Here is a 20,282-nt window from a genome sequence, read left to right on the forward strand (position 1 = left end):
AAGAATACATGCGGTGTAATTGGCAGGAACGTATGGCAGGATTTTCTGCTTTATCAAATTACTGAACAATACACCAGACAATTAGACAACTAAAAAGCTGTGCTGAAAAGCAATTCTCTTTTGAGTGTGATGAGGACTGTACTGATGAGGTGATTAAAAAAATTGCCCATCAGTGGTGTATGGCCTTCACACATCAAAATGCCAAAGTATAATAAGGATAAGATAAGTAAGATAAGGAACCTTCTAAAGAAACAAAATCTTGAAAAATCCTATAACTGCACACTGCAGTTACAGTTCTCCACATAAATAACTGTGCATAATTAATGGATATCTAACTCAGTTGTCAGTTTATTCTTACTACCACAGCTGATCATGTAACCATATGGGTCAGTATTGGCCAGCAGTCATATTGAGTATTATCAAAGTCATGTCAGCCTTCAGCTATCTGGACCTGGACAAAACCATAATGAAATCATAATAAAATTGGGACATTTTTTGACATGTAAAGAAGGCCAAGGGTTATTTTCTAGGAGGTAGCACTCACAGTTATAGACTATCATTTAGCATGTCCTGAACACTGGCTCATTTCTGTATCAATCTACCATGTGCATGGGACATAAAAGCATATATTTACACATATATAGCACATATATATTCTCTGACGTCTTCCAGACCAGGCCACACATGGCAAGGATAACACTTCTTTGACCATTTTAACCAGTGTTAGCTATACAATCCCAGCAGAGTATCAGGAGTAACACTTACCAGGAAGAAGCACAAAACAATACTGTGCCACACAGCCACTGAAAGTTGCACGTCAGTATGAGTGCTTGCCACCTGTGGTAAACCAGTGCTGAATGTTGTCCACTTTTTGGTGCCTTGATAGACCCCTAATTATTTAATCAAGAAAAGGGCCTCTCTAATCACATCCAATCATGTTGGTTACTTCTATGATAGCCACTCACTCCAGGAGACACAACTCACCTTCAGACTCCACTAAAACAAAAGCTCAACTATTAAGTCATATGGGTTTTTCAGTTTTATGTAACAGTGTGATACCTTTGTAAAAACAAATAGCTACTTTAAAAAAAAAAATCATTAAAACCTTAGTTTTCAAAATTAGTGTTAATGTTTTAGTAAGCCCAAATCTATCAGATTTATTTGCTATAAAACTGTATAACAAAATTTGGTCTAGGGTAATAGTAACACCATTACTATACCAACACTATGCCTGTTCCCACCTGTGTTGTTTTATTGGAATTAGAAATACACTTTAATTATAGTACAGCTTTACAGAACAACACAATCACAAAGCTTACAGGACACACATGATAACTGAGAAGCTGTGAAGCATGATGTTGGTTGGCAAGTGGTTTAATGCCACATGTTTGCAGTAATGGACCCCCCCCGCCCCCCCACCCAAAAAAAGCAGTAATGTACCAAATCTAATTGTGTGTTAAGTCCAGCCAACAGTCACTTCCCCCTGGGACTCCATCTGAATCTAATTAAAGTACCAAACCACTTCAGGTTTTAACACAGACATTACAGCTATGTGCTGAGATATTTTTTTGGTCCCTTTTATGTCTTATTCCAATTAAGATTTCAGATTACAATAAAAAAATATAATTCAAGTAGATGTTTTCAAAAATGAAAGGTTTGTAAACCGGTTTTGTTCAGTTTTGCAATTGTCCCTTTACTGACTTAAACACAGCCGGTTAAACTTAACTATTGCACATTTCACTTCTCAAAATGATATGGACCTCTACACATATAATAGGGACTTCTACTGAATATCTCTGTGATGTGTAGCCTAGAGAGGAGGAGGATTCTAGTGAAAACCTCTAAGAAAATCTAAACAAAATATTTATCATTTTAAAATATTGTTACTCACATATGCTCAGTGTGAATTTCTGCTTTCATTGTCATCGTTTCACTGTAAGGATTACTTTTTAAGGGGGTCTAAAATCCCTGGACCGTTTTTTTTCCCCTCCTCTTTTGCCACTTTTGATATTTTATCTACATGTCCTAGTTACTATAAACATCCATGGAATCAATTAATTCATCCAATACAATCAGCAGTCTCTTGCAGCCCCTTAACCGGACAAAACAAACAAACAAACAAACAAAACGTTCACCTTGCAACCTCAAAATGCATGCATCCCACTGGATAAGTCATATAAATAAGTCATTTGTATTTGTGTGTTGTTATATATTTTCTTTTATTTTATTAGCTATTTTTCTAAATATATACAGAACACATGCATAGGCTACATGAATATAAAGATATGGACAAAAGAACATGTCTACTTGTATGTTAGTGAGAAATAAAGCACCATATAAAAAAGTAATAATGTGCAGGTCTTTACAGATTAAATTGCTTTTTTTTTTTTCCAAATAGTACAATGCTCCAGCTCCACAATCACCAAACTAGGGCATTTTACCTGAACATTTACATTTATGAATGTGGAGACTTTAAAAGTAAACGGTTTGTCATGCATGCATGAATACACTCATTGGTATGATTTTCAAGACCAAATGTTTCTATGATAAAATCTAACATTTGTCAGTATATTTAATTATTAAAGCACATGTGTTTAACCGGGTAGATCTTATTAATTATATGTGTTTAACTTTATTACTAATTACATATCGATAAGATTAACCATAGCATCTTCCATGCAATATTATTCAGAAAGACGTAACTGCCATTTGTCTGCAGTTAGTTGTTCTAGTAATTTCTGAGAAATTGTTGTCCTCTACGGAAGTGTAAATCATCCAGTTTATATAGGCCTGTGAGAGAAGGCACGTTGTTTAGGGTTGCGTAAACCAAGCAGTGCAGAGGCTATAAAAGGTAATCTCCCTCAACGATCTGCAGGTAAATTCCTGACATGTTAGTTCCTGAATGCGCTGCGTCACTACACCTGCCGTGAATCACAGGGTAGCTGCTACGACGTCATCACGCATTGCATCAGCGTGCGGGTAAACGAGTAAAGCGTTTCAAACGGCCTCTGCAACGATAGAGACAGAACAGGTTTACAGTCCTTTTCGAAACACGTTTATAGTTGTACCTGTATTCTGGATGACTTGAAAAGAAATAAAAGTTTCGCTGTCTCGTTTTCATAATATTGACGCTTTGCAGTAAAGTATACTATCGTTGATTCTCAAATAACGCCGCTTGGTATAGTGACATAGCAAGGTGAGAGTATTTCGCATGTGGGTTACGCTTAAATCAGTTTCCATTGTTCCATGGAAACCACTGCAGAGCTTACAAACTTTTCGAAATGAAAAAGTATGCAAAATTGATTTTTAAAAATATAATAATATGTTACATTATACGTAAACTTTATTGTATTATACCTAAATGTTTACATCCAATAAAGGCTAAATATGAAAGAATACGATATAATCAATTCTTAATTTTTTTTTTAAATTTTTTTTTGAGGACATAAGTTCACACCCATTTCTATGACAGCATCGTTATCCATATGTGTGTGGTTTTTCTGTTGAACTACCTCCCTGTCTGATGCATCCAGGACCCACTGTGCTATCGTGCTGCTCTAGTTACTGGCTGACGGGACTTGCTGTGCTACTTTGGTTTGAGCTGGTGTCTTCATTTAAACCAGCTCTCTGCTTCAGAATGAATGTCTCTCATCCCTCTAAGTCTGACTGCAAGGCCTTCGCCCACAACTAACTTATCCTGTACCAGTGAAACGTGACCATAGAAAATACAGAAATTGTATATAGACACAAAAATAATGTTTAAAATAAAACTCAAACGTGTAAAACCCACACTCTGGGACTTTTAATAATGAAACAGATAAAAAGACATATTACCCTGCTTGCTGGCTTAAAGTACTTTACAATATAAAATAATTAAAACTTGTCATCCAGTTCAAGCTTAGAGCTACTCAATGATGGATAGAAATTTAGTATTGTACATATAAAAACAATCAACAAATTTACACTGATTTCTTTATACAATATAAAATCTAAAACAATCTAATAATTATAGTAATGAAAAAAAATATTGAGGTCACAGAAAGGAAATGCATTGAACTGTCTGTTAAGTTAATTCCCACAAGGTGCATTGATCTTTTAAGTACCATGGCAATATATAAAGCTTCAGACCAAAGCTACAGTGGCATTTCTGGAATGTCTGCACACTACTGTAATGGACACACAGAATCAGTCACTCTTACACATGTAAGTACATGACAGATCAGAGTTCTTCGGTCTTCAGCATGTCCACAGTAGATGTCTTCTTGTCTTCAGGAAGACGTAGGCTGTTACTAGTCTCTGGGCTCGAGCTGTTAGCCCGAATGTTGGCCCTGGATGACCTCTGCCGGCGCGTGCCTGTACACACGCAGCGCAGTAAGTTCTTGATGGTGGTCCACATCTCATCATCCTTGTAGGAGTAGATGATCGGATTCATGACTGAGTTGAGGACTGCCAGAAGAAGGAGCCAGCTCTTGAACTTCGATACATTGCACTTCTCACATTTTAAGCCATCCAAGAGCAGCACCACCAGGCCAGGGGTCCAGCAGAACACAAAAACTCCTATAAAAAGCATAGAAACACAACTATTTTAGAGTGTGTGATATTAATATCGTTTTGCTTTTTATGGAAAATAGTCAAATAGAGTTTGCAAGGCCATAAATTTCACAGTAAATTTCATATCACAGTACCAAAAGAGACATCCACTGTTGTATGCTATATATATATTGCTTATACAGTAGGATTTTAAACTTCCTAAACCTGGAATGAGGTCTCTTTAGTGAAGGACTCTAGACACTTTTTGGTATGTTAAGGGATTGGAATGGTGCTTTGAAGTGGGACTTTGAATGAAAATGATGTATTTTTAGATTTCTAAAAATACAAAAGCAAAGAAAGTGACAGTGTTCAACAAATGGTCAGTTGTGAAAGAGGAGGAGCATGTGTTGGCAACTTCTGCTGCTGATATGTCCATCATTTCCGCGGACTCCTCACATTCCAACATGAGTATGGTATGTGGCGTGGCATTTTAAGGAACTAGGCAGACACCTGAAATTGCAACAGTGTATCTGTTCTGACCATGAAGTGTATCTATGTGTCAAAGGGATTCTGAACAAACCTGTCTCCAAACAAATTGTCCAAAAGCCAAATATGAATTCTCCTTGACCTACATATAGAATTAAATTTAATCTAAACCACTGCTGAGTTTTGACTAATCTTGGGCCTTGGTACTTGCTTTCCCAACTAGATTTCAAGCATTGTCAATGATACCAGTGGCTATACCCATACATGTTCAGTAAACCCACCACTGCTGGGAACAAATACGGGTACCAGGATTGAATTGCGGCAAAATTCTCTCTTCGGTTGAACAAGTGCATCCTGTACACTTTAAGGATGGCATGAAATCCTACCTGAAGGCAGCCAAAGGACAAGCTCTGACAAACAGGAGGGCTAGGCAGACAACATGTAGGGACTCGTCACCTACCAGAGTTCTTTAGCACAGTACATCAAGACAGAACAATGATCATTCTGTTTTCAGTAGCTAAAAATGGAACACTCCCCAACATATGGAAATACACTAGCCACTGTGAAAGAGTGATAAATGTGCCTAGCTAGCCTAAGTGCCATTAACTAGAAATAGCCAGGAACATAGAACAACAAAACTTCATCGAATGGGGTTTCCTCTGTGACTGGTGTGTTCCTCTATATAAATGTGCAAGCGTCCCATCTAATCTTATTATAAAACATCTGGAGGAAAAGGCAGGGCATGTTTTGGATATGGGGCTACTGAGTTTAAAAGCTTTTTACCTATTCATTCATTCTACCCAGTGTTTTGTGGTAATACAGAGACACAAAATGACAACAAATATTAAAATGTTATTGCAGACAACTTGAGATTTTATAAACACCCATAAATCAACAGGCTTAATGATGCGTCATGATAATGTGCACATACATATACAGTATATCTGATTATAATAACTTGAATTAGCCATGAAAAAGATACAGTTTTAAAAGTATGAAGAGCCTTTTCCATCAGTAATGAAGAAGAAAGACTCCTGTCCTCATGGACTGTCACTGAAAAGATTTATCACTGGAGTATTTCAAGCATGTCTAGGGATGTAGAAAAATGACGAGAGTTTCTTGTAAGGTGCCTTCTTTTGCTGGCTACATATGCTTCTGTTGTAGCACATTATAAGAGAGTTTCATTCTTTCAAAAGTGGAGACATACAACAGATTAATGTAACCTTCGTCTCTGTGAGAGGCACAAGAAAAATGGAATGTAGCATGGTACACATAACCAGACAACTCCTCTTATCTCTAGTGACGTGCATCTCACCACTTCTGATCTTTATACTTTAAACTCTAGTGTAGGTTCACTGCATGACAATATGTCAGCATTATCCTAGTCCTCAATGAAACGTTCTCAGCACCATCTAAAACAGACAAAAGATTCCCTCAAAAAAAAGAAAGAAAAAAAGAACAATACAACTGAAATAGGGCAATCCCATATGTGAGCAAATGCTCCCAAAGGAGGACGCTGAATCAAAACACATCAGATATGAAGTCTAAAGGCTCTTTCTGTAGAAGCCACAAGTGAGTCCAACCAGTGATTCAGGCAGCGCAAAGACCGGTCTAGTGCAAGATAATTATACAGGCCTGGGAAGGACTCATCTGATAGGAAGGAGATGATTAATCCACCTCACAAGTATGTTTAGCAACTCAGACTTGGCTGAGCCAGCTGTGTCTAAACTCAAAGCCTTTTTTTCACATCTTGATTCATCAGTGGTTTTCAACACAGAAGGTTTTGTCAGTGAATGATTTTTACAATGTGCACCAGGAATAATCTCATTTAGCCCACTGGAAAACATGACCAAGCAAAAAAACAAAAACAAAAACAAAGAAACTCAACCCCAAACCTCTGGCTGAATCTGACATCCTGCTAAATCTTAAAGTAAATATCCTGCTGAGCACAAGCTGCTTATCTTGTCTGGTAAGTACAACATGACAAAATACACCCCGATGTACACCCGGTGCAGTAAACACTCCACTAGTTTTAATTCACCCAAGAAAATCAAGTGGTAGAGTGCTGACATTGTCAGGATAAGATCATCTGTCAACTCAGTAAGATTTAGCTCCTCCTCCACAATAAAAAAAAGAAGCCTTAACTGATAATAGGTCAAATCCTACCCAGTCACATACTAGCAAGATCTAAGGGATTGTCATTTAAACTGTCGGTGTTCAATAAGTATAGATAAAGAAACGATTTTACAAACACTGTCTTCAGTGTATTTAATTAGATCACATCATTTGGTTCTGTAATAACAAAATATTAAATTCCTGTATTTGGCATACTTGAGAAAGGCGTGAACTTTAGGACTAGCTGAACAGTACTATGTGTTGTGAGTAAGCACATGCAGTACACACATCCTGTAACTGCAGTTGAATTTGAGTAATTGGAGAGTCATGCCTTCTTCTGGGATTAACACCTCACAGTGGCTAAAACATAATATCACATGGAATGCGTGTGGGAGTAAGTATCTACTTCACAGAGGTCAATGTGAAGTCAAAGAGAAAAACAGAAAGGATATCTCCTTAATATCGGTGGTGTTTCTCGAAAATAGAAAATAAAAATTGAGACTAAATCTCCTGCCTTTTTTTCTCCAGAGCAAAAAGACCACATATGTCTCTGCTTATGTTTCAATAGAGATCTCAACAAAATCACATAATGTGCCAACTTGCCAAGATGCCAAAACGCAATGTGCATTGTTTTTTGCTGTGTAAGGTTCACAATCTTAAACAGCTAGCTAGCATAGCTAAAAAAGTTACTTTCATTGTAGACTTATCCTGAAAAAAGTTGACTCTTGTGTTTTCTGAAGATAAAACGTATAGGGTTATATATGCTTAGCTAACTCCCATGTTGGATAAGAAAAAATATACTTTACTGTCCCCTCTGAGAACTTTTTCTTGGATTCAGCATAGCTATTTATGATTTCCATCATATAAATACATACACACATACAACTGCAACAATTAGAAGAAAAATTTAATTATACAGCCTACCAACATAACACACAACAGTCACTCTAGACCCACAGTATTGCACAGTTTACACAGATAATTCCCTGTGTCTGAACAGTAGCTAGATGGGGTTTTCCAGCTTTATAAACATAACTGGCTATTCCAGATATGACGCACTGGCCAATAATTTATTACATTCAAATATTTATTAGCTAGCTGCTAACTTACCTATCATAATGCAGTTGCTTCACTGTAACAGTAGGTGTGTTTTTGAGGGCACATTTGTTTCTTCAGATTGTAACGATTCTGTCTCTCAAATTGAATTTCAAACATTTTACAGCTAACTAACAGCAGCTTAAGAAGACATGTATGTGTTGGGCCACATTAATTAAATACTGCATGTATGATCAGAGTGGTCTAGTCTCCTAGAGCAAGTGAGAAAGCTAAAGAGGGAGCATCAGCCTGTAAAAGATTAGCACATGGTGTGTAGCTCTTCCAAGAGAAATCAACTTCAGCCTAGGTTTAAGATGAAACACAACAAGCCCTGTACACACTCTAAAGTTTTGTGTAATATGTCAAATACATAACAGTTTTAGCCAACTAATTTACAATACCTAGAGTAAATGTATAATGCAATATTGCACGTGTCCTCTCTTTTTGTCTCAACAGGATATATTCTGAAACAGCACCTTGAGTTACATTTTATGAAGACAATAATTAAACAAAGTAGTTAATTAGTATCCATACACTTTTGTGTATTTTTTCTTTTTCTTTTTGCAACAAACTCTACATTTAAAAAATAAACTCACCTAATTACTTGCTATCATTCTGTAGACTATATGCTGCACATTGGAATTACGGTAAGGTCTTATATGCCTGCATATTTCTGTAGTATCTCTATAGATTTCTCTATAATGTGTCTGAAAAAGACACTAGCTGCTCTTGCTAGGTGCTTTACACCATTTTATACTGCTGCTGCTGCTCTACTGGCAGAAAATGTTCATCATCAGAAAAGATTAACACAAGACAAGAAATAACTGCCCATTGTCTTAATTCGTTTTTCAAACTAAGTTCTCGGTTTTAACTCCATTTATCTCATTAATATTGTGTCTCATTTTTGTCCAATGTTGTTTCTCCTAAAGACTTTTAGGAGAAATATTTTTGTTTACCCTTATTTCTCCTGAGCCATTGAAAATCAACCTTTAAGCAATGAAATGTTCCTATTAGAGGATCTTACCCAACACGGTCATCACAGTTTTAATAAGCTTGATTGGCGTCCTCTTGCGATTTATAGATCCACTTGTATGGGCTTTTAAGACAGTTGTTTTCTTCCTTACATAGATATATATCCTTAGGTATATGGACACCATTATCAGGAAAACAACCAAGTTGGAAACAGACCAGAAGATCAGGTAGCTCCTAGTGAAAATAGGTGCTAGTGTGGAGCACGACTTTAAACTACAGATGCAGTTCCAGCCCAGGCTGGGCACAGCTCCCATGAATATGGAGATGGCCCACACAAGCACAATCAGGAGCGTAACCCGCCATTTATTGAGATTACTGTGAATCTTCCAGCTCATGACAGAGATGTAGCGTTCCAAAGCAATCACCAGGAGATTGGCGAGGGAGGCTGAGAGGCTGGTGTCCAACAAGCCCTGACGAATGAAGTACTTCTGCACAGTCAAGACTGGGGACACTGAGGGGCCAGTGTTGAACATGAGATAAATATAAGCAATTCCAGCAAGGAAGTCCGAGGCAGCCAGGTTGGCCAGGAGATAGTAGAAAGGGTAGTGAAACCTCCTGTTTGTGACCACCGCTGCAATGACCATGGCATTGGCCACCAGTATAAAACTGCAGAAGATGGAGCCAACACATTGGACAAGGATAAGCTGTGTGGCCTCCCAACCTTCACTGCTTTGGTTGCTGTTATTGTAGAAAAAGCCCATAGGCTTGTCATAGTAGCATTTGTTTTGATTATCCATCTCGTGCAGAATAAACTGCTGTTAAAAGAATAAATAGCCTAATTAGATATCCAGTGACTTAAAAGACATGAGTTTAATGTCTGAAAACAAACAACAAAATATTTCAAAGTGAACCAGTATGGAGTACAGAAAGACTAAACATTGATTTTTTTTGTATAGCCTAATGTAGGTTATGTGACGACAGGATCAATCTATGTTATATACACATCATACCATATGAGCTGTAGTATATTTAAGTGGGGTGAAAATTTTCCCAGCGAAACCTTCAAATGAGCTAAAGAGTTTAAGATATATGCGTCTAAATGTCCCCAAGGAAACTGGCTCATTTTCAACTAAGCATTTTATAAACGCAATTCAGAAATTTAAAGCACACACAGGATTGCCTCTGTACAGCATGAGGCTCGCGCAACTGTGGAAGCTTTTACTTACCAAGAGAAAACTCAAGACTGCTTCAAGTGATTTGTGGCATTTGTTCATGAATGTCGACGAAGGCCATTCTATGCGCTTTTCATTGTTAGCATTCTCCCAGCTGGCAAATGAACCGAAGAGATCACAAAGCAACTTCGCCCTAGGTACGGCTGAGTTAGTCTGAGAGCGCTGGAAGAGGCTGGAGGGCGGTATAGATCTATGTGTGCGCAAGGACGTCATGGGTGTGTGTAGCTATTACGCCTTTTTCACAATGCACTATATAGTGTCTTTTAGCTCACTCGGTTGCACAGCTAGAGTTGCAGTATCAAATCTGACTGTTTTAAATATCGTTGAGGACCTTAATGAAAAGTTAACTGAATCTGAAGCTGAATCAATTAGTTACCAACGCAGCGTCGTTAGGCAGCACACAGCTTGCGTAGACCGTGTCGTTTTGCTGAAAGGCAGTTGAAGTCCAAAGTAAATCACGCTTACGTAACATTGGACAGCCTGATTACAATCGAAGAACATCGAGATCAATATCAGGAATAGTTGAATGTATAGGGGTACACCACAGGCTTTATACAGTTTTATGTGGTCTTGAGAAGTTTCACTTCTCACACGCAAGTTTGTAATGGAAGTGAAACATAGGTCTACCACAGACTGCACCTCTCTTGGTATAATGAAAATGAAAGTTTACAGATTTCCTACGCAAAGAAACTACTGTAGCCTATTGGTCTTAAACATTTTAGATATGTAGCCATTGCTGATAAGGCCTACTTAACATTTGAATTAAGGGGACGTTTCAAGTAAATCCGGTCCGTTTTCCTTTACTCTTTTCCAAGTTGAAAAGTGGCATAGTTAAGTTTAACACAGTCAGATGCCAGTCTGTCATAATCCAAATGTGAAAATACAACATTTATAATTAATTATGCATTACATCCTCAATACCTTTTACAAATGCGTCATTAATAATGTATTGCGGCTTCAATGCATTTTCCCAGCACATCACTGATTATATATTGATGGTGCATTTGTAAAGGCAAAAAGCTAAGCTTAGTCACCAAATAAATAATTTCACTGAATACTTATCCAAACCCCATTTAAAATATGTGACAGGGATATTATTGCACATCATATTAAGAGCCATTAGACATTTCCTCTGCTTGCTCTCTGACAGAAAATGTCAATTATATGACTCAATTATTTTGTAGCCCTCTACAGTGAAGCTTACTGAGGTTTACTCATCTTTCCTTTGGCTAATGGAAGAAGTCATGTTCCCATCTGTCATATACAAGTGAATTAGAAAATATTCTTTCCTCATGTGGAATACATGTTTGCATAGAATATGTATAAAATAATGATGCAAAGTATTTTGTAAATGATACAAAGTATTTTGTAAAACCATAAAGAATTCGTAATCGCATTATTTTGACACAGAATACAGCCTTTATGATTTATTTGGCATCCTTAGGTGGTATCTGTAGTTGATGTTAGCTGATGAGAACAACGGTGTCATCTTTGAGAACTCTGCAAGGATAGACAACATACAAATGTAAGAATGTAAACTGGCTTCTAGTATCTTGAATAAATGGTGAGAGTTATCATTTGTGGTGATGCCAGTGCTTTACATGTCTTAACCCCACATATCAACAAATTCCTACAGGCATTTGAGTTCCCAGTATTTCTAGCAATAAATCTCCCCAGTTTGGAAAATACTCTGGCTCTATAGGTGTTCCGCTTTTATAGTCAGACTATACATGTAAAGAATGCAGATATATACACTCATAAATAGTATCCAATACTTACCAATTAGATTTTAAAGTTGGACCAAATACCATTAGTCCTGCATTGTTTGTTATAAGTATTATTAACAGTTTGTAAAATAAGTGATCCTGTTACACTTTTCACTCACTTACTAAACGTATAACACAGATGCTCAGCCTTTATGCTGGTTGTTATCGATTGCTCCAGAGCAATCAGCTCATTCTTGGTTTTCAGACAATTTTGCAGAGAAATGTGATGTGTAATCTGTATGTATTTAAAAAATAATGGTAATAAATTACCTTTTTCCTTTATAAATACAATTTTTCTTCTGTGGTTTTAGCTGTATTGTTCTCTGTATTTGGGCTTCATTGTAAATTGCTATTATTTTCATAGGTTTTCAATCATTTAAGAAAAGGGAGCACTAAAAGCTAAAAACAGCATAAGGCATCTAAAAAGGTGGAATCATACTGTAAATCAGTCAAAACAAAACTGGCTTTAACAGCCTCCAGCTGTTGTTTCAACAGTAGCCTACAATTCAACTGGTTTATTGCTATTATTGGTTGAAAAAGCAGTTGAAAATGAGCATCTTTTCATTTATTAACACTAGATAACTGTCAGATAAACATATTTTCAGCATTTCTACTCCTTCAAGTCAGGCTATTTTGTCTGCTTGGCAAAAAGAGAGGATGATTCCATATCTATCTGGAAGATGACCGGTAAAGGGCTGAACGTATCAAGAGAGCAAAACTCTCAACTAAAGAAAAGAACAAAATTTAAATGAGAAGATGGATCTCGATCTTCTGGCTTATTAAACCTAGTTCCATAAGATACAGTCTAATGATAACATTATTAAAATGGGATACAAGCATCACTTAAGTAGAAGTATTGCAAATAATCTAATCACAGTTGATAAGTATCTGTCTATGGCCCACATTATGAGTAAAACCATTTTTCTTGCCCTGCTCAAATCTACTCAGCATCCTGTTGGCTTGTTTCTTGGTGGATAAGTGGCTTTTATCTAGAACTTATACACAGCATCAAATTATGGTTGGGATTTCAGTGACACTCCCTACAGATAAAGGCTGCCAACTGGACAAGGACACAGCAAAAAAAAAACAACCAAACAAAAAAATTAGTGAGCACTGTTCCTTTTGGGAGGTCTGATTTTTGGCTTGGTCCTTCAATATCACAAGCGTATCATTTTGGTTATGCTGCTTGGGTATAGAGATGATTTTCTTTCTAGTGATCACATTTATGTTAGATCTGTCAAAGACCCGCAATGACTGAAGAGCTGAGAAATACTCAATTGTCCTGGGAATGACCTTCCTCAAATCCATGCCTGGTAGGCTACAGCACAGTTTGTATATCAGTGTGTTCCATGCATTCTGTAGTGAAGCAGGGCTCAAAGCAAACATACAAACAAACCTGAACTTTTTCTTATCTAAGAAATAATGTCTTAATATGTGCTGTCACTCACTGTCAACATGATACTGAAATTTCCTCTATTTCCTACATTTGACCCTAAAGTGACATAAAATTCCATTTCTATCATCCACACTACCATCCATAATGCCGATATTACCAGGCAAAAGAGAGAAAATGAGAGAAAACACATCATCTGTTTTCACAGAGACTGCTCAAGGAGAAAGCTCTGTTTGTCTCTGCTTTTGCCTGCTTATCACAAAAGCAGCTCTTAGCCAGGAGAAAGCCTTCTAGAGTTCCATTTTTTCTCCCCCTTGGACTAACCGTACATTTCTCTGTAATCAGCACATAGCTGGGTGTGTCTGCCCCTTTCTCCCACCACTAGTTTTATGTCTTATGCCACAGCGGCCTAACCTCAGTGCTGGGGAGAAGGCGGGAGCCGGCTATCTGATGCTGGAGATTGTGTACCTTCTACAGCAGCACAGCATGTTGGAGGGGGAGTCTATATCTGCGCGCCCACCATTCTCCACGCTCCCCACGTCCTCCTCCCCCTCTGGGAGGTGGAAATCCCTCCCCGCCTTCAGGAACAGCTGCAGTTCAGTCATGGGGAAGCCGGTCTTCTGGTAGCGCTAGCCCCACATGGGAGTGGACAAGTTAAGTAATATAAGGGTAGCCATGAGTTAAAAGCTAGAGTCAGCTAAAAGCTTTGCCTCAATAGGGGGTGAAGTGGTGATCACTTGTTGATGAGCTATGGTCTATGTAATGTTTACGAGAAGGGTTTTGTAGTCCTGAGTTAAAAGGTGTTGCATGACATTATGGGTGGTTTTACACTGAAAAATTCATAACCCAATGCAACACAGATCTACTTAAGTTCATAATGACCCTTTTTGTCTTCTTTGGTTGCCCAGTAAGGAACATACTTCATGCGGTTTTAGAGCACACAATTTCCTACTTTGGTTTGGACTGTTTGAGCACCCGTTTATGTTATTTCTAATATTATGAAATAAAATGAATAAAAAGATATATTTAAATTTAGTCTGGGCATGGATAAACACACAAGTAGGCATGAAACCTGTTCTTAAACCTGTCCTTTAACTGAGAACTGAAACCTCACAATACCTCATGGATTAAATGCCACCTCCTGAAAATGAGCTGATGTTAACTTAGCCCTCAACGTATTCCACACCTCTGCTGGCACTGGATGACACTGCAATTAGGATGAACTGTGGAGGTTACCTTGATGCTATCATAAGCATCCGTGATGAGGGCTATGAAGAGACTGAGCACCATGTAGATGAAGAGAGATATGAAGGTGTAGAGATAGACTCGACTGAACAGCCACACCAGTGTGTTCTTCTGCTGGAACTCAGCGAATGTTGGGAACATGTCATCCCCATTGACAAGGGAGAAGAGGCACTCTGCCACACGGCTCAGACCTTCAAACTGGCCCCAGCATGCAGCAAAGCCAATCAGACCAGGTATAAATAAAGGATAGGTGTAAAATTAGCAAACTGAGTTTTTCATATTTGTGCGCATATGTGTGTTTTGGGGGTGACCAGTAGAAATGGGAGGTAATACTGACCAACAGAAATGGGAGCTAACCGAATCTTTTATGTGGATAAAAGATAAGCCTTGACAGAGCTCCTTATCAACCACACAGAAATAGATATTACAATGAATGGGGCAGTGGTAACTCAGTGGTGAAGGTAGTTGTAATTGGAAGGTTGCCCCACCACAGCCACTGTTGGGCCCCTGAGCAAGGCCCTTAACCCTCAATTGCTCAAGTTGTACTCTTTCATAATTGTAAGTCGCTTTGAATAAAAGCATCAGCTAAATGCCATAAATGTAAATGTAATGCATGTATCACTTAGAGTACAGAGAAATTCATCTTTGTACAAATATTGCCATCTTATGGTCACATAAGGGTAATGCAGACTATATAAATCCTGGGTGCCAAGAAATGAGCATTAAGACCATTGTTCTCATGTTACAACTTTAAGATCAGGCAATGCTGATAAAATTCTAAAGACTGAGTTTATACCTGAGACTGAGTTTATTCTCTTTATATGTTCACATTTTGTGGGCTACAATTTTTTACCTTTTCATGGTAGGGCCCCAAAACAATCCAACCACAGAACGTGTAGCCCAGGTAGATCATTCCTGCACAGCAACAGAAGCGCAGGACCTTGGGTAGGGCTGCTTGCATGGTGAGGATAAGAACCTGCAGCAGGGCAGAACGCCTGACCTTACTATAGGCTTTAATAAGCCATGAAGGTGAACATAGTTACTATAAAACAAACATGTGACCAAATAGTGTCTTATGTACATGCTAAAGAAAACACATGTAACATAACAGCATTAAGAAAAAATGCTGGTCTCATTTGTGCTGCTGAATGATTACAGTTTTTGGGCACAGGGCCATATATACCCAACCATGTGAGTAACGTGTGCTTACTCACATTGTACTTCTGGAAGTACCCCAAATATCTAATGACACTAACCCACACCATAAGTGTGGATGTTCCCAGAAAGATGCTACACACATCGTAGGTGGTCAGACTCTGTGGAAAGAAAGAAAGGGAATGACTTTAGCAAACTAACAAGGGTAAATTCCTATCCTGTCAGTGAGAAGAGCCCCTTCATCTTCACCGCTCTTAACAAAATAGTCAGTGAACTATGGCAATAAAAGAAATCCATTGTAAAGTCAATTTGTTTGGAAGGTCCAAAGTCCAAAAGGTAACGTGCTTACTTTTGACATCAATAAACTTTTCCTTTATGCATCATAATGAATATCCTATCTTTCTTTAAGGAGCAATTCAGTGAATAAAAGGCACTCAGAAATAGTGATTAATAAACAACCAAGTTTTAACTACTTTTTATGTATATGGTTATTTAATATTTACTTAAATATACTGTATGGCCAAAAGTATTTGGACACCACGGGCCATTAATACGGAGTTGTTCACCCCCATCCTGGAATGGGAAAGGATATGTGCTACATGCTTTAACACTTGGTGGCTCTGTCCTGTGAGTTTGCACAGATTACCACTTTGTTAGTGAGCTACTGTTGCTCCACTTCTGTTTCACAATAATAGTGCTTACATTTGACCAGGGCAGATCTAGCAGGGCAGAAAATTCTCTAGTTGACCATTTAGCCACTGAGTTCTTCAGTACAACCCATTCTATTGTCAGTGTTTGTGTATGGAATTTGCATGGCCATGTGCTTGATTTTATATGCTTGTTCACAAAGGTTGTTGCAGAACTCAATAAATAGGATCTGTACACACAGACCTTTGACCATATAGTACATATTAAAAAGTTGGTTGCATAGTATATAAGAAATTGTTATTTGTTATAACATATTAGAACTATAAGAAAATTCATCTTCTAATGAAATGAATGTGTGAAAACATCATACAAATAAAATACATTTAAAATATAATGTACTATATAGAGTATACAGTAGTGTGAATAAAAATGTCTACTTTCTATTCTAGTATAGGAAACAACTATGAATGTAATGTAATATGAATGTAATATGTAAACATATTACTCAGTATAATTAATTATATTTCCTCTGTAAAGTGCAAAAGATCAATTGCTTTATATATTTTCCATTTCCATATTTACCTTTGCCTGTATTTCCATCTTCAGTATTGATCCTGTGATTGCCATAACATCACTGATGATTACCAAAATATACCAGCCATTTAGGAATTGTCTTTGGTCATCCTCACATACTTTATGATTGTAATTTTTGAGACAGAACTTGGAAAATCTCTGCAAAAAAAAAAAGTTAGCAAACTTCCTATGCAAAGGTCATACAAAGACAAGTGCGACATGAATCATAACCATATAATCAACAAAGGAGAGCAAAACAAATGATCACTGAAAAGCTCCACATAAAAGTAAAAAGCATGCAACAGGACACTCCCGTTATACATGCTCCATGTAAGCACTCGTTCCTCATGATTCGGAGTTTACCTTAAGTAATCTAATTGCAAGAAAAATAGAGCGAATGCAAAGCACAGCAGAGGTCAGGCACACAAAAATAACGAAGCCATCAAAGACCAGGAGGTAGTGAGTGTTCTTCTGAGCTAAAAACACAAACAGTAAGTGCATTAGTTGCTGTTATTCATGCTATTAGGTGAGTTATCCAAAGGAAAATTACATGTATTTTGGTTTTCCAGTTGTAGACCTACCAACTAACTGTAGAAAGTTTACATGAACAAGCTATGAGCCCATGTAAATGCAACTTATAGATGACTTAGCATCTCCAATAACATTTAGTATAAATAATGATAGGGTTTTACACTTAATCAAAAAGTTAATTACTCATTTATTAATATAAGTCAGCAGTATTACTTCCCATACCAGTTCCTGAAATCTTCCAGTTCTTGCATGCACTACTAACTGCATCAATAGCAAGGATAATTTTCACTTTTCCACTATGGCACTGATTATCAAACGTAACCTGAAAAAAAGCCAGATGCTGGATTTATAATTCACTTTGTGAATTAATGACTGAACTCTTATTAATATAACAACCCATATTTTGAGGTTAAACACATCTTACCGTCACAACAAAAGTATAACAATCAGGAAGCTCGTATGAGCGGACTGTTTGTAGATTGATTCCTTTAAGTGAGAATGAGATCTCTATAGTGATAAGCCTGCATTCAACAAGTAATACAAATGATCTAATAACTAATAGATAATAGATAATAAACACTAAAAATAATGTTTTTGATAATTCATACCTGTAGAAGTCCAGTTCAAAAAAAGAGGCATTGTCTGTTTTCCATGTTGTTGCAAATTTGGGATCCAAAGTTAAGCACACTGAATAAAAAGATGTTATTTGATTTTTTTAAAATAGTCATTTTTCATGTAAAAAGTTTAAGACCAAAAAGTACTGACTTAATCATTTCAATAATATCTAAATAGTAATGACTAAGGAATGAAGAATATTTTGGGTTTTATCAAACCCTTCCTCAGGGGATTTTCTCAAAAAGGAGCCCCACCTCTCCAAAACAAAAACAAACAAACAAAAAACAACAAAACAAACACAAACATATGAGTGGTGTGGCGATTCAAAATTAATAACCTGTCTCAGTGTGGGCATCTATATCGTAGTATTCGTCTGATGGCTCCACACTGCCCCGTCTATAGTATTCTTTACAGATGACCAATGGAAGTGGCTCTCCATTGTCCTCAGCATAACTAATGGGGCCCACAGACAACTGGCTTATCTGAAAATACTGCAAGCCAGATTTATAATTTATGTTCTCTTTTTCACCATCAGTAAAAGTCAATTTGGTAAAAGGTGTTAGATTACAGAGTTTTAAGCACAAATGAAGCATATAAACTGTGCTTCATGATGTTGACATTATACACATATTAAATAGAACAAAACAATAGTGACAAATGCATGGGATTGCATGAGAAGAACAAAGAAACTCAGAAAGAAAACAAAACAAACCTGATCTATGACATAGTATATATTATCATAGACACTCTTTTTGGTGAACACAGCTACGCTGTAGTCATCATCATCAGTGCCACTATAGCCCTTCAGAAACAAATTCTTAAAGGCCATTAGATTCTCTTCTTTGTAGGACACCACGAGCTGATTGTTAAGCCCAAAAAGAACAAGCTTGAAAAGTAAATAAAAAAATAGACATTAGTCACCATGCAGGCGACAAGGTCGATAACTTCAAAATGATACACTTTCAATAGTATATCTTAACATGCTGCATTCTGTTTTGGTACTTAAATTATTCATTACATTGTAAATATTATCCTCATACCTGTGTAGTAATCATGACTATTTTTAAAATCTGCACCATTAGCTTCCATGGTATTTGTCGTCGAGATTTGTATTTTTCGCAGGGACTCATGAAGTAATATCTGAGGTCATCTCTTAGCGTTTCCTCCGCTGTCCGGTCAACAGTCATAGACATGGTGTTGCTACAGTGAAACAGACACTCAGCAGCTGTTTAACGGGTTATTACCGGCACGTAATAGTGCTAGTGCTTTTAACAAGAACGGACATACACAGCTTGTCTGACTGTTCTTGTTCTGGTTGCAGCCAGCCGCAGACTTTCAACTTAATCAGATCATAAACAAATTTATAACAGGCTTTACTGTATAGACTATTTATTTCCATGTGACAGTTCTATTCTGAAAATGAGGAAGATGATTCATCATACAAGAAAGGAAGTTCGGGGTGTGAGGTATTAAATTCCAATTTAAACTCTTTACATTTAAATCTTTTGAGAGTTTGTTTGTCACGTCCCTTTAAGAGCACTGCCAGCACGCTCATACGGGAAAAGTCCAAGGTTATAAATTAACCATCAAAACATTGACAATGTTTCTGGTCACATTTTAAAACTCAAATACAACTCACCCAAACCATGAAAAGTGATTATCTTCATAAGAACGATAAGTACATCCTGGATAAATACTTAACTTTAAAATATGTCATGATTTATTCTAAAGTCTACTTTATATCGTGTGACAAATTCATGGATAAAACTGCTCTTCATTTTAACGCTATTTTACTTACTTTCTTGAATCGATTTTGTCTCTGGCAAGCAGTTCCATGACAATTTACATGCGACAAACTTCGTCGTTCTTCAGTAGATGTTTTTCAAGAGAATAAAAAATCCTTTACAAATCGTTCCAATAAATATT

The 20,282-nt window shown here is 37.2% G+C and overlaps 2 protein-coding genes across 2 annotated transcripts; both read right to left on the minus strand.

Moving 5' to 3' along the window:
* Positions 1 to 3,778: 3,778 nt before the first annotated feature.
* lpar3 (lysophosphatidic acid receptor 3) lies at positions 3,779 to 10,831 on the minus strand. The gene is made up of 3 exons (XM_027024006.2): positions 10,425 to 10,831; positions 9,251 to 10,013; positions 3,779 to 4,557 (listed from the first exon to the last, which is right to left on the minus strand). Exons 1-3 carry the CDS (start codon positions 10,641 to 10,643, stop codon positions 4,220 to 4,222), a joined length of 1,320 nt encoding a protein of 439 aa, XP_026879807.2. The 5' UTR covers positions 10,644 to 10,831; the 3' UTR covers positions 3,779 to 4,219.
* A 1,062-nt stretch (positions 10,832 to 11,893) lies between these two features.
* On the minus strand, positions 11,894 to 20,269 carry mcoln2 (mucolipin 2). Its single transcript, XM_027024007.2, has 14 exons — positions 20,155 to 20,269; positions 19,397 to 19,556; positions 19,069 to 19,242; positions 18,694 to 18,847; positions 18,350 to 18,428; positions 18,166 to 18,262; positions 17,964 to 18,063; positions 17,574 to 17,686; positions 17,220 to 17,369; positions 16,049 to 16,150; positions 15,688 to 15,810; positions 14,826 to 15,032; positions 14,058 to 14,218; positions 11,894 to 11,930 (listed from the first exon to the last, which is right to left on the minus strand). Exons 1-14 carry the CDS (start codon positions 20,190 to 20,192, stop codon positions 11,894 to 11,896), a joined length of 1,695 nt encoding a protein of 564 aa, XP_026879808.2. The 5' UTR covers positions 20,193 to 20,269.
* Positions 20,270 to 20,282: the final 13 nt, after the last annotated feature.

Source organism: Electrophorus electricus, chromosome 26 (genome assembly GCF_013358815.1).
Source record: "Electrophorus electricus isolate fEleEle1 chromosome 26, fEleEle1.pri, whole genome shotgun sequence".
Taxonomy (NCBI): Eukaryota; Metazoa; Chordata; class Actinopteri; order Gymnotiformes; family Gymnotidae; genus Electrophorus; species Electrophorus electricus.

Coding starts and splice junctions, on each gene's coding strand:
- mcoln2 (XM_027024007.2), bottom strand. CDS start 20,192: ATGGAACTGCTTGCCAGAGACAAAATCGATTCAAGAAA. Junction 18,263..18,349: donor TTTGAACTGGACTTCTACAG/GTATGAATTATC, acceptor TGTTGAATGCAG/GCTTATCACTATAGAGATCT. Junction 11,931..14,057: donor ATGCTGTGCTGCTGTAGAAG/GTACACAATCTC, acceptor CTATCCTTGCAG/AGTTCTCAAAGATGACACCG.
- lpar3 (XM_027024006.2), bottom strand. CDS start 10,643: ATGACGTCCTTGCGCACACATAGATCTATACCGCCCTCCAGCCTCTTC. Junction 10,014..10,424: donor CAGTCTTGAGTTTTCTCTTG/GTAAGTAAAAGC, acceptor TTCTTTTAACAG/CAGTTTATTCTGCACGAGAT. Junction 4,558..9,250: donor AACTGTGATGACCGTGTTGG/GTAAGATCCTCT, acceptor TGCTTTTTATAG/GAGTTTTTGTGTTCTGCTGG.